The 14,611-nt window shown below is 37.8% G+C and overlaps 1 protein-coding gene and 1 long non-coding RNA gene across 3 annotated transcripts in view; one reads left to right on the forward strand and one right to left on the reverse strand.

The window, feature by feature from the left end:
- LOC133515692 (uncharacterized) overlaps positions 1–7,958 on the reverse strand; it is a 41,764-nt gene extending 33,806 nt beyond the window's left edge. The window contains exon 1 of the long non-coding RNA XR_009799061.1: positions 7,902–7,958. This is a non-coding gene — a long non-coding RNA (uncharacterized LOC133515692). The remainder of the gene's footprint in view (positions 1–7,901) is intronic.
- Positions 1–14,611, forward strand: part of LOC133515644 (dynein axonemal heavy chain 6) — a 101,559-nt gene that overhangs the window by 51,795 nt on the left and 35,153 nt on the right. For both annotated transcript variants that reach the window (XM_061848218.1, XM_061848224.1), the window contains 14 exons: positions 255–445; positions 569–741; positions 818–1,001; positions 3,082–3,247; positions 4,295–4,456; positions 5,472–5,648; positions 5,931–6,127; positions 6,662–6,824; positions 7,362–7,444; positions 7,566–7,677; positions 8,949–9,074; positions 10,626–10,786; positions 12,984–13,125; positions 13,939–14,124. In XM_061848218.1, coding sequence (XP_061704202.1) covers positions 255–445; positions 569–741; positions 818–1,001; positions 3,082–3,247; positions 4,295–4,456; positions 5,472–5,648; positions 5,931–6,127; positions 6,662–6,824; positions 7,362–7,444; positions 7,566–7,677; positions 8,949–9,074; positions 10,626–10,786; positions 12,984–13,125; positions 13,939–14,124 — 2,223 coding nt within the window. The remainder of the gene's footprint in view (positions 1–254; positions 446–568; positions 742–817; positions 1,002–3,081; positions 3,248–4,294; positions 4,457–5,471; positions 5,649–5,930; positions 6,128–6,661; positions 6,825–7,361; positions 7,445–7,565; positions 7,678–8,948; positions 9,075–10,625; positions 10,787–12,983; positions 13,126–13,938; positions 14,125–14,611) is intronic.

Here is a 14,611-nt window from a genome sequence, read left to right on the forward strand (position 1 = left end):
TACCTAATACTGTTTCTACAGTCTGTAATAGACGTTAAGGCCAATGATGATGATGATATATATTAAGGGCACCACTATAGCTGTCCAAACACAGGAAAATTTTGTTTTGCTGGAAACATGAGACAGAATGACCTTGCAATTAGTATAGGCATATGCACAGTATGGGATAATATGGTACGGTATTGAGGCGCTTAGAGTAAGTGAAACTTTGTATAAATAAGTATTCCAACCTTGAGAAAAATATTTGTTTCTAGGAATATTTAGAAGAATATAACTCGACTGCTCGAACCGAGATGCACTTGGTTTTGTTCACGGATGCCGTGGAGCATATAGTCAGAGTTGCGCGTGTGCTGCGAGCAGAGAGAGGGCACTGCCTGATGGTGGGGCCGGGCGGCTCGGGCCGTCGCAGCGTCGCTACCCTTGCTGGTCACGTGAACGAGTGCAAGTAAGAGACGGGAGAAAATAGAAATTTAGTTCGCTGCGCTCAGCTTATCAAGCGTCGTATTGTTGCTACAGGTTGATATTAATATTAGGAATTTCTTCTAACTCGAGCTGCTTTCGATAACAGGTGCATGGGCATGGAACTGAAGCGTAACTACGACACTCCGGAGTTCCACGACGACCTCAGGCTCATGTACATGCGCGCGGGCGTCGCTAACGAGGACACAGTGTTTCTCTTCACCGACACGCAAATCACCAAAGAGGGCTTCTTCGAGGACATTAATAACATGCTCAACTCCGGTAAGTGGTGTGAAGGCATCGTATTTTAAAATGTTTTTTAAATTGAACAGAACCTTGAACCTCAACTCTTCATCAGGTGAGGTGCCTAACCTATTCGAAGGCGATTCATACGAGCAAGTTCAGACAGGGTGCCGGCCCGATGCGGCGAAAGCCGGACTGAACCCCGCGGATCGCGACGCCGTCTACACCTTCTTTATCAACCGAGTGCGTGGCAAACTACACCTGGTTATCTGTATGAGCCCCGTCGGCGAGGCGTTCAGGTTAGAAACATTGTCATAGCATAGGAAGGCTTTGGTCGAGAGTATCGACAACAGTTAGTGGGTTTAGAAGAGTGCGTGAACGGAGAGCTTTACTATACTTTACGGATGCAGAACTCTCGTATTTTCTGTAACTTTTTGGTTTCCATCTTTTAATTTAATAATGCTTTTGGCACGATGCATCCAATATTACCTAAACACATCCGTTCGTTGCTCTACATTAGGTACTCACATTGTTATAGTCAAAGTCAATATATTCTTTATTCAAATAGGCTTAGCAAGAAGCACTTTTAAACTGTCCAATTTTACAAATATCATCCTAATCCAAATATCAGAGCAATTTATTGATGCAGTTATTATTGTTCTCAAAAAACATTGAATTACTATAGATATGTCAAACTTAATAATAAAACATTTTACAAAAGGATCGTCAAACACCAAAATTGAATAAAAATCCTAGTCTAGAAACTTTCTAGAATAAAATCTAAATGTCAAAAAAAATACGGTATACATTGAGGTCAAGTTCATCATTTTTAACATAACAATAAATAATTCATTATTTACAATCACACTTAATCCCACGGTGTTTCATCATTTATGTAGTCTTGTGTATAATAGGCTTTAGAGATAAGCTTACGTTTTACACAATTTTTTAAATTTACTAACAGACAATTCAGTTATAATATAAGGAAGTTTATTGTAAAATCTTACACACTTACCCATGACTGATTTTTTAATTGTATGGAGCCTAGTGAAGGGCACTGCGAGCTTCTTATTTCTAGTATTAATCTTATGCATTTCACAGTTTTCCTTAAAACTGGCAATATTTTATGTACATACTGAATATTCTCATAAATATATTGACAGTGCACTGTCATTATTTTAATGTCCTTAAACTTATCTCTAAGTGAATATCTATGGATTACTTTATATATTGCACGAATAGCCCTCTTATGCAGAACAAAAATGGTATTTATCTCTGAAGCACTGCACAATAGTAAAATACCATATGACATAATGCTATGAAAGTAACTAAAATAAACTAATCGAGCTGTTTTCACGTCTGTTAACTGACGGATCTTGCTCACTGCAAAAGCTGCAGAACTCAGTCTATTTGAGAGATTAGCAATATGGACCCCACTGTAGTTTAGAATCTACTTAAAGTTATACCAAGAAAAACTGTACTATCTACTAGTTCCTATTCCTCATCCTTGACAACCTTGACAATGACACTTGTTTGCTCATTCCTTATGTGACTTGTACTACTACTATAACTACTAATTTTTTTCTCATTTAACAATAAATTATTAACACTGAACCAATTTACTATTATAGAAATAGCATTGATTACATCACTGCAAGCTTGTTGCTGTCGTTTGACTTTGAAAATAAGTGAGGTATCGTCTGCAAACAAACCAATATCATGGTGGGTCGTTACAAGGTATGGCAGGTCATTAATGTAGATAAGGAACAGGAACGGCCCCAATATTGATCCCTGCGGTACACCCATAGAGACCAATGACCCTGGTGATCGCTGTCCACTCACATCAACCATTTGTATTCTATCGTGTAAGTAAGACTTTATTAAATTCAGTGCCGTGCCTCTTACTCCATAATAGTGCAGTTTCCTGATCAATGTTTCATGACAGACCCAATCGATACCTAAAGCATCTATATAATTGAATAAACACGAGGTTTTCCTGAGGGGCTATACTATGGGGTTCTTCAAAAAAGGTGTGTACAAGTTTTTAAGGGATCGGCAACGCGCATGTAATATCTCTGGTTTTGCAGGCGTCCATAGGCTACGGTGACTACTTACCATCAGGCGGGCCGTATGCTTGTTTGCCACCGATGTGGAATAAAAAAACCACTTTTATAATATAACATACCAAAATATTCAGCATAAAATGCTGGTAATACCTATAACTGAAAAGAAGACAATTTGTTGTCGTAATTCGCATTGGTTCCGTACGCTACGGGTATGCACTTATGTGGTATTTATTAAGTCATATTAGAAAAAGGGTTTCATTTAGTAATACTAGAAAACGGAACATCTTTTTAAATGGAAAATATATTCCGACAGACGACGTTGCCGTATGTTCCCGTCATTGGTGAACTGCTGCACGATCGACTGGTTCACCAAGTGGCCGCCCGAAGCGTTGCTGTCTGTCGCGGAACTGTGCCTGGCGGCCGTGGGCAACAAGGCGACCATCGAGAAACTATCTAAGCTTTGTGTCATCATGCATCAGGTTTGCTGGACTTCGCGTCACATATAATTTATAGTGTAAGTTAAATTAGGTTGTTTGCCGCACGCAAACTATGTTGGTGGCAATAGCAATTTTGCACGACGACCTGATGAACGACCCAGTGCAATTGCGCCATTACTTATTTCTGAGTAGGTACCTAAGTCTTAGAAACTCTACTCTAAATTTCGGTTTGGAAACAAAAGATCACGTTTGTTTAATATGGAATTTAGAATATTATTGTTTCTTCTAATTCCATTTTTAGGGTTCCGTAGCCAAATAGCAAAAAACGGAACCCTTATAGATTCGTCATATCCGTCTGTCTGTTCGTTTATGTCACAGCCACTTTTTTCCGAAACTCTAAGAACTATACTGTTGAAACTTGGTAAGTAGATGTATTCTGTGAACCGCATTAAGAATTTCACACAAAAATAGAAAAATAACAATAAATTTTGGGGGTTCCCATACTTAGAACTGAAACTCAAAAATTTTTTTTTTCATCACAACCATACGTTGTGGGGTATCTATAGATAGGTCTTTAAAAATGTTATTGAGGTTTCTAATATAATTTTTTTCTAAACTGAATAGTTTGCGCGAGAGACACTTCCAAAGTGGTAAAATGTGTCGTTCCACCCCCCCCCCCCCCTCCACCCCTATAACTTTTAAAATAAGAGAATGATAAACCTGAAAAAATATATGATGTACCTACATTACCATGCAAACTTCCACCGAAAATTGGTTTGAACGAGATCTAGTAAGTAGTTTTTTTTAATACGTCATATAACGGAACCCTTCATTGGCGAGTCCGACTCGCACTTGGCCGCTTTTTCATGTTAGTTACGGTCGATGTGAGTAAATTATATCGACTTACGCATTTTATGTAGCAGAAACGCCTGCGAGCGATACTGCAATTTTTTATATTTACTTAAGGAAAATTCGGTCGGTTTGAAGAACCGGTGTTCCGAGTGGTCGCAAGTTCGAGTCTTGCCGGAGGCGGTGAACTTTTCCGTTTTTCCTTTACATAATATAAAAAAAATGTTTTTTGTTTTTCAGGATGTAGACGTTATGACAGACAGATTGTACAATGAGATGCGACGTTATTTCTACACGACGCCTAGCAGCTACCTAGCTTTGCTGCAGCTGTACCTTGGACTGCTAGACAAAAAACAGCAGGAAATAATAAGGGGAAGAGATAGGATATCTTGCGGCTTGCAAGTAAGATTGTATTTCCATTCCATGCGTCTTTAATAACTAGTTAAGATACCTATATATTACATAATTTCAATTGCGATTGCAAAGTTCCGATTTTTACTTAGTACAATTAATATTCATTACTTAGTACAAATAATACCTCATTTAAACGCTGGTTGGCCATTACCCTATCGCGCCTTTGTCACACGTTTAGTCTGAATATGATTCAAGTATCTGGGTGCCTAGCCAAGATGCCAATCGTTTACGCTTCGCAGCGAACTAAGCGCTATAATATCTCTGCCACACTAATATGGAAGAGTGATAGAGGAAGATATTACCGTTCCGTTCGCTATGGAGCGTAAACGATTGGCATCTTGGCTACGCACCCAGATACATGAGAATTAGAATACGAGATAATATGCGCATCCTTGATGTATTCATTTATAAATTTATATTGTTCGTGTTATCCACGATGACGCACAGATTTGTCAAATCTAACCTGATATTACGAGTCAAGGCACGCGTCTTCGTGAATGACCCGATCAACACATTGCATAAAAAATTTAGATTATTTTATACAGGTGTCATTTTGGCCCAAATTATTTCAAACTGTTAATTTTTAACTTTCAGCTGATAAACTTTTTACATTCAACTTCCAATCAATTTTATTTCGTTACTCGTGGTTATTTTCTCCAAATAACTCAAAGAAAGCAATGCCGTCGTCATTTTCCAGCTACGGGCGTCATATGCCCGGTTCAATTCATTTGAATATATTATTACTTGTAAACTATTTATTTAAAACCAGTGCCTTATGTATCATTAAAACCAGTGCCTTATGTATCATTAAAATTCTATTTCGAAGGTGTTTCGAATGCCATAATTAGTTCTTTAAATCCAATGGAAGAAACTTACCAGTAAAATGACGTAAATAATACATTTAAAATACACCCTTCTGGCCCAGCCACACAAACATATTTTTACCTACCTGATAATTTAGTATTGTAGGTACTTTATGTCAAGCTTGTTTGGTTTCCTCTAGAAACTGTACGAAACGTACGAAGTAGTCGGGGTAATGGAACAGCAGGTGCGCGATATGGAACCGATACTGGCCAAGAAGGCGGCGGAGGGCATCCTACTCGTGAACAAACTGAAGGTGGAGCAGCAGGCCGCCGACGAAGTCAAACAAGCTGTCATGAAGGACGAGGCAGAGGCAAAGGTATTCACGAAACTTCACTGTACAGAATCTCTCTCTAAATTCTCTTTAATTACAACTTACAAAGTATTGGGAATTGGGATTCAACTGTTCCAAGTATCAGCCACCAAACTGACCATAAAGGTGACGAAGAGCATTACGCACGTAAACGAACGGGTTGCGGAATCCATGCGAGCAGACGAGAGGTCAAAAACTAGGGAAAAAATGAAAGAAATATTACGGTATTGTAAAAAACTGGCTATAGGTTACTAAGTTAAAAACTACGAGCGAAAATTCTGATTGCAGATCAAAGCCGAAGAGGTAAAAGCCATAGCGGACGAGGCAAAGGCTGACCTAGCACTAGCCATGCCGGCAATGGAAGCGGCGCAGACCGCCCTAAAGGCCCTCAACAAAGCGGACATTAACGAATTGAAAGCTTTCCAGAAACCGCCTGCTCTTGTGCGATTCGTGATGGAACCGATATGCATTTTGTTTAACGCCAAGTGGGTGTAATACATAAATTTTTAATGACCTCACTTTAAAATTAATTGACACGCACACAATTGGTTACAACTAATTGAATTGGTACAATTAATAGAATCTCTCAGTAGGTACCGAAAGTTAATCGCATTAGCGAATTATGTTGTAAGGGACAGGAAAGATAAAATTGATTCACAATCCCTACTAATACCTATAATAAATGCGATAGTCACTGTCTGTCTGTTACCTACCTACTTCGGCAACTTAAACCACTGAACCGATATAGATGAAATTTGGGAAGGACTAGTAAGGAGACAGTTTAATGTCCGAGGAAAGGACATATAGTTTTTATCAATCGTCATCATCATTCTACAAAGACAAAGTCGCGGGCAGAAGCTAGTTTTCTGTAAATATCCACAACCTTACAGACGTATCTGCGTACGGCACGGCAGTCAACCGTTATTTTTTTATTTTTTCTAAGGATCGCTTACCTTCATGCCTACCACTTCTTGGTATTTTAAAGTAGCAAAGTTAATAATGAACATATTAATATGCAGACCAGACTGGGATAGCACAAAAAAGTTATTAGCGGACGTGAACTTCATTGGAAAACTGGAGGACTACGACAAGGACCACATACCAGATGCTACGCTCAAAAAGATTAAGGCATACCTTACCCACAAGGATTTTAATCCCGATACTGTCGTTAAGGTTTCAAAAGTAAGTTTTTCCCAATTAAAATCAAAACTAAGCCTCTACTTTCCTCGTCGCTCTTTGCTTGATAGCTTACTACGACTGTCAACACAGAAGAGAAAGGTCCTTTAGGTATAGCCTGTCCCCTTTTCTAAGATCCAGTACGCTATAGTAACGACGGCAAACTTGATCTTAGAAATCGTACAGGCTATACCACCGACAACACCATTCCCTAGATATTTGTAAGCCACCAATTTTTAAGTAGGTAACTCATCATACTGTCATGATTTTAGCCTTCCTGTATAAATTCAAAGGGGATAATATTGCATCATCCAGGTACTACCTTGTTGTTGCCAGCGAGTTGGGTGTGGGGATATTGGTGTAGGTACCGTCAAGAATTTTATTTATGTATTATTTCCTACCTTGTCACAATGGTATTCAATATCAATACCGCTAAGTAATTCATATAATAGTTACTGTGACAAGGTACGAATTGGTACAGAAATCAAATTACTAGACCGTACCTAGTCGATGAATTACCTAATAACCTGTTTCGTTTTCTAGGTGTGCCGTTCTATGGTTTTGTGGGTGCAGGCTATTGATATGTATGCTAAAGTCTTCAGAATTGTCGAGCCAAAAATAATCAAGTAACTATTTTGATATCACCATTCCGTACTACGAGTAATAGATAATATAGTTTAATTATATAAATAATTAATCAAGTTAGGTACTCATTGGTAGTATTTATGACTTGTTTGATTTATTCAGACATAGGGAGGCAGCCGCAACACTGAAAGGTGTAATGGCAGTTTTAAGAGCTAAGCAGAAAGAAGTGGAGGCAATCGAAGCGCAACTCGCTAAAATGTTGGATGAACTGAGGGTAAGAACTAGTAGAAATCTAAACAGATTCTTAGGTTTGTTGTGGGTTATTAGTGTTATTACTTATATTGGGGTAAAAAGATTCCTTCGGTCACGATCAAAATCGTCTTATAACCAAATAAATTAGAGCTTTTATATTATGGGTGGCACCCCTAATAGGGTGCACGTTGACGGCTGACTCCTATTTTTTTAGGGTTCCGTAGCCAAATGGCAAAAAAACGGAACCCTTATAGATTCGTCATGTCCGTCTGTCTGTCCGATTATGTCACAGCCACTTTTTTCCGAAACTATAAGAACTTACTGTTCAAACTTGGTAATTAGATGTATTCTATGAACTGCATTAAGATTTTTTACACAAAAATAGAAAAAAAAAACAATAAATTTTGGTAGTTCCCCATACTTAGAACTGAAACTCAAAAAAATTTTTTTCTTCAAACCCATACGTGTGGGGTATCTATGGATAGGTCTTCAAAAATGATATTGAGGTTTCTAATATCATTTTTTTCTAAACTGAGAGACACTTCCAAAGTGGAAAAATGTGTCCCCCCCCCCTGTAACTTCTAAAATAACAGAATGAAAAATCTAAAGAAAATATATGATATACATTACCATTCAAACTTCCACCGAAAATTGGTTTGAACGAGATCTAGTAAGTAGTTTTTTTTAATACGTCATAAAATAAAATAAAAAATTATCAAACCCATACGTGTGGGGTTTCTATGGATAGGTCTTCAAAAACGATATTTAGGTTTCTAATATCATTTTTTTCTAAACTGAATAGTTTGCGCGAGAGACACTTCCAAAGTGGAAAAATGTGTCCCCCCCCCCCTGTAACTTCTAAAATGACAGAATGAAGAAGAAATCTAAAAAAAATGTCACATGACGAATCTATAAGGGTTCCGTTTTTGCCATTTGGCTACGGAACCCTAAAAAATATCGTATGGCGCCATACAGAGCTATGTTGTTCAGCAGTCACATTTACGATAACAATATTTCACACTAATTTTCTACAGGTGGGAGTTAGGAGTTGACAAGTTATATTTAGTATTTAAATAAATTGTTGATAGTTAAGCATAGTTAAGGATCTGTAATTAGTCTTAAGTTAGTTGATTCAATTGTGTTACGAAAATTAACCATATAAATTGTATTGTATTCATTGTACTTAACACAGTTTATAGCATGTTACGCCATTACACTTTCACGCGATTAATTACAGCTCTTTAACTATGTACAATTTTATTGCAATTCACCCGTGAACATTTGTTGTGGTAGGTGGTCGAGGAAGAGCGTATAAAGCTGCAGGCTGACGTGGACCTGGCCGCCGCCCGGCTGTCGCGCGCCGGGAAGCTGACACAGGCGCTGGCCGACGAACAAACGCGTTGGGAAGACAGCGTTAAGGTAGGTCACTACTCTGCTGATCATTAAGTCACTTACCTACTAATGTACCATAAAGCTACAGCCTGACGTGAACCTGGCCGCCGCACAGCTGTCGAGCGCCGGGAAGCTGACAAAGGCGCTGAACGACGAACAAACCCGATGGGAGGTCAGCGTTAAGATAGGTCACTATTCTGCTGACCATCAGGAGGCCGATTTATGAATTTTGAGGACTCAATTTCGTCACTCGAAAATCTGTGTAAACGGCAATTTGCTTACCTTTTTCCAATAAAACAAAAAATAGGGAATCTAGTGGTATTAACCACTCATATTCAATTCTATTAATAAAATAAAATTTAAATGCCTAGTAGTGGAAATACATTGAAGAGAGCCACACGAAATCGAGCGTTTGAAACTTAAAAATCGGTCCCCAGGTCACTTACCTACAAATGTACCATCAAGCCTAGCCTGTGCCCTAGTTTCCATTTATTGGGATGGACGCAGAAGCACAGACGGCAAACTGCGTCTTTGCACTCATAAACAAAGGGGTAGGTAATTACAGTATTGTCTCATATTCGTAATAAGCATAATAAGCGGCGTTTCACGAGTAACCCGAAACATTTTAATTGTGTATTCCTGTAAACTTCTGTCCTATAAACTTCTGTCTGGAATTCGCCTAGTTTCAATTTGTTTTGTTTCAATACCAATTGCACAGAAAATATTTTTATTGTTACTTAGTGCTGAATGCCTTTTTGTTGGCGATGTTGCTACTATGGGACGTAGTCTGAATATACTAATTGATAGATGTAAAAAAAAGTTTTATAAAAAAAAGTAAAAATTAATTTAACGTGAAAGGTTTTCTTGTAACATTTGATTTTTATATAAAAATAGTAACATTCAAAAACACAGCACAGATGCTTGGAAGATGGTTAAATTAGTTACCTTAGATTCCATTACATAGTTAGTTACATACCTACCTATACAGGTCGACCTAATAAAAGTGTGTTAAAAATTGTGCTTTTTAAAGCTTTCAATAATTTTACTGGAGCAACCTCTGCATGGCGTATGGTCGCCGAGGCCCATAGACGATTTTCACGCTGTTATGCGAAAGAGAATCGTCTCGATGATGGGCAGGCTTAGGGGCAGTACCAACAGCATTCTGGAGGTCATTGCAGAGAGGCTTGAGAATCCTATACTGGCGCATAAGATTGAGAATAGGTTAGGTATATACATATAGTGGTAATATTATATTATGTACAAAATTAACATTAGTTCCTAAGTTATACTAATAAATATGGATGTAAATCTGAAATAAATATTTTCAATTTCGAAACCCGAAACCAAAAAATTTTTTTTTTGGCGAAATTGATCTTAACTCTCATAATATTTTTTTCCTTTTTTGGCCTCAGAAATACGTGGTTAAAATTTTTTCGGGTTCCACGTGTAAAATGCATGCTCTATGCATTCGTTTACGTATAATATCTTGTGTATTGTGTGTCATATTAACAGTCCTACAGAAACCCCAAACCCTAAGTTATGCGCGAAATTGATGTATTTGCAATTACTTTCTTGCAGTCAGCGACTCAACAACTGTACTGCACAACCGGGGACATCATCATAGCATCCGGCTGCATCGCGTATTTTGGCGCGTTTCCCACCAGTTACCGCCGAGAGCTCGAAGCTAAGTGGGTTTCACAGTGCAAGGAGCTTGGGATTCCGGCTTCTGACACTTTTGAGTGAGTGAATTATTTTGTTTGCAAGTTTAATTTTAGTTACTATAAATGTATACCCGCAGTATAAGTATTTGCGCAGCATAGCCATTGCCTATACGCAGCACAGTGATCAGTTTGGTTTTATATTTGGCTTGAGTTTTTTAAACTTAGGAAACCGACACGACACGACAGAGATACCAACACGAATATTCGTGTAAATTACGAAATGGTACTATAGGTATACCTAATAGCCCTGCAATTCCAACAAAGGGAATGGATTTACTCTTTTATGAAATGTTATTAATCTTAAAAAAAATTGATCATAAAAACTAAATGAAAAATATACTTGCTAATTGGCGACAGTTATTTGTAAATAATGTCAATCGATCTTGATTTTCCTGAGTATCAATCTATACAGGAATCAGGGCATTTAAGCACACCAAAGGTCAGAAACGGGAGTTAAGGGTTACGCCTCTAACAAAATGATATTGTACGGTAACGTCATATTACATTAGTCTGTCCTAAATATATGGAATATCAAGAAAATTGCTATTTGGACTCTGAAATATTGCGTTTATGTATATAGCTGTCTTACAATTTATTTTTTAATAAAATGCGAGGAATCTAATGGTACCACTTTCTTTAGTCTTTTAGAAAGCAAAAAAAAAATTCTGAGTCTTTGGAGCCTTGTAATTTTTTATCTTAATCTCCATTTGTCTTTTTAAATTCCACTATTTTATAATGGCTCATTTTACAATGCTAAGCTAGGCTAAATTCTGTTACAGTATTCAAAATGGGTTAGTCTCACTAGTTACCACCAAGTTGTTACCAATGGTAACTTACTGGGATTATTTTACCAGTGGTAACAAATGGGTCAAAAATCCCACTAGTTACCATCAGTTTTTTTTCAGTAGCTACCACTGGTAAAAGGTGGGATTTTTTCCCCAGTAGTTATCACCAAAATCTTATTAGAGAGTTCAATACTAGTAAAAACAGTCCCAGTAGTTACCACCGATTCGGTTTGGTGGTAACTACTGGGTTTTTTTTTTTCACTTAGTAAAAAGTGGGGGAAAAAATCCCAGTAGCTACTACTGGTAACAACTTGGTGGTTTATTTAACCACAATTTAAATGCTTTGTGACACAAAAAACAATATGAGACAAAAAGAAAATTGACAAGAAACAAAGAAAAGTTAACATACAATTTGACACTAATAGCAGGAATAATGATGTACATGACGAGGTGACGCTTTATAACACTTCAGTACCTATTTAATTTGGTTACCGAAGTAGCTTTCTAAAGTGGCGATTTATAAATATTGGTAGACTACGTTTTACTAATCGTCGTTTTTTGCAAAACACAAGTTCACAGTTCGGCATGAACTACTAGTTCCTTAATATACTTATAGTGCCCCCGCCAAGTCGAGCAAAGGCACGGCTGTACCATCCTTTTCTCGAAGCAGTTCAGCCCATTTTCAACCCCCTGTAACTTTGATGTGGGTAAAACTAGAAGCCTTAATTTACAATAACCAATCAGTAGTTCAAGAATTAAACCTAGTCAAAGTTTTTTAATTTTGTCACTCACTCATTGACTGACCGATCATCAAAACTCTAAGGCACTTCTAGCAGACATAGAGCCTTCAAATTTATAATAGAATTAGTGTTTAGTTTATAAATCAAGGAAAAACTCAAAAATTTCGGTCCAGTTTTCTAGATACAACAACTGCAAAAATAACTTTTAATTCCATATAAATGTATAAGATTACAAAGTTTTGCAGTGAGTGAATTAGTGTACCTGTATAGAATAATGGAATTAAAGGTGTAGATAGGTATTTAGATATGATTATGTTCAAAGGTAACTTGTAAAATGGTCAACAGAATGAAAAAATACAAATAGTAGAAGGTACTGGAAAGGTAAAAAAGTAGGACTATCCACAAAAACAAATATAAGAACCTATAAGATGTTGTTAGGTTAGCTAATTACGTAATAACTTAAGACAGGAGGTCCCTTAAGTAGGAACTGAATAAAGTAACCGACATGGATCTCACAACTTTTTACGATAAAAGAGACTTGTTTTTTTTTTACAAGTTTTGTTTTTGATGGCTTGTTGATACTAGTTACATCATTAATACAGAAAACACACCATGAAACCGTGACTCCCGTTATGTTTTGTGAATCGCGTGTAAATTCTCAGGCTTAATGAACTTGTATGATGCTTCCAGTTTGATAACTGTAATGGCGAACTCGTACACGATCCGCACGTGGAACTCCCAGGGCCTGCCGCGCGACGCCATCTCCACCGAGAACGGCATCCTAATGACGCGCGCGGGCCGCTGGCCCCTCACCATCGATCCCCAGGAACAGGTCGATATGCCGTCATCGTTCATTTACTGCTAAATTATTCCGCCACTTTGAGGCTGTATGTGGCACATCACATCATTTGTATTCGATTTTATAAATATAGGTAGTTAGCTCGAGAGAAGATTGAAAATACACAATTCGGCCAAGAATTAACTCCCTCGTCTGCTATTGATATCCTATCAGTAATCTCTACATAAAGCCACAGAGTGCGGTGGCGAGTAGGTAGTTATAAATAAATAACCATGGGGGAGGAGAACAAGTGCCATGGTCGAGAGCGCCATTTACAATTTGGATTTGATCGGCTATCAAATTGTTGGGTGCGCTGTCTACGACTAGTTTTTACAGGCCGGCTTCTCCATTAGAGCCCTTAAAGTTGCCCATCCAGGAAAATATAGAAACGTTAAAAAAACTCTGGGAAAAGAACTTGTCCTTGATATGTTGGATTCCTAGGAAGCCAAAAAATGGGCAGTATAAATATAAACCTTGAGGTAGGTACCTACCCGAACGGGTGTAACGACACCATTGAATATTTTGAAAAATATTTAAGTACTTATATTGTAATAAAAAAATACTGAAATGTATTGATGTGATATATTTTTAGAATTGGCTCAAAAAGCCCTATTATTTAATACCACAGACGATAGGTTTCTGAATAAAACCATCCCTCTCAATTTTTTTGGTTCTACGGGTAAAATTGATTAAAATTACTTAAAGGTGCTGATTTTCATGCTCTTAACACAATTTGCAGCGTTTTTTGGCGTACCGCTAATAGGAACTTATCCATCCATAAAATCCACTTAATATCATTATCAACAGGCAAATAGGTGGATTAAGAATATGGAACGTGATAATGGTCTACAAATAATGAAACTGAACGACCCAGCGTACCTCCGAATTATGGAGAACTGTATCCGCCTGGGTTGGCCTATGCTCATTGAGGACTTGGGCGAGTCGCTCGAAGCCACGCTCACGCCCGTGTTGCTCAAACAAACCTTTTTACAGGCAAGTAGTTACTTTGTAGCCGCCGTGCAGGTCAGGATGTCGACGACTTAAATAAAACTTCGATTTATAATGAAGTGAAGTATATTCTTCCAAAGGGTACTGGTTTACAAGGGTTCTTGCCAAAACGGTTCAATGTAGAAAGTAGGTGTTGATAGTATGGAGGATGATGAAAGAGTGATTTGCAATATTTGACTTGATCAGTACAAAAGGTTTAGATTTAAATGCTTCCAATTGGCCGCGATACAGATTATATGGAGCGCTCCTATTGGTGCTTTTAAAAAGCCTCCGAATAATAGCCGAGCCCGACGGCTGCGTTTAGCTACTGCATTGATTTTTATATAATATTAAGTTGCAGTCGCAACAACTTCGTCCAAGGCTTTATTGGTACATTGTGTATTAGGGGCGGTAAACAAGAATCTACGAACATGTAAATTGATTCCTGTACCGCCCGCCCGTGGCACACACCACGTTTTTCATCACACTTGTG

The sequence above is a fragment of the Cydia pomonella genome, chromosome 1 (genome assembly GCF_033807575.1).
Source record: "Cydia pomonella isolate Wapato2018A chromosome 1, ilCydPomo1, whole genome shotgun sequence".
Lineage (NCBI taxonomy): Eukaryota > Metazoa > Arthropoda > Insecta > Lepidoptera > Tortricidae > Cydia > Cydia pomonella.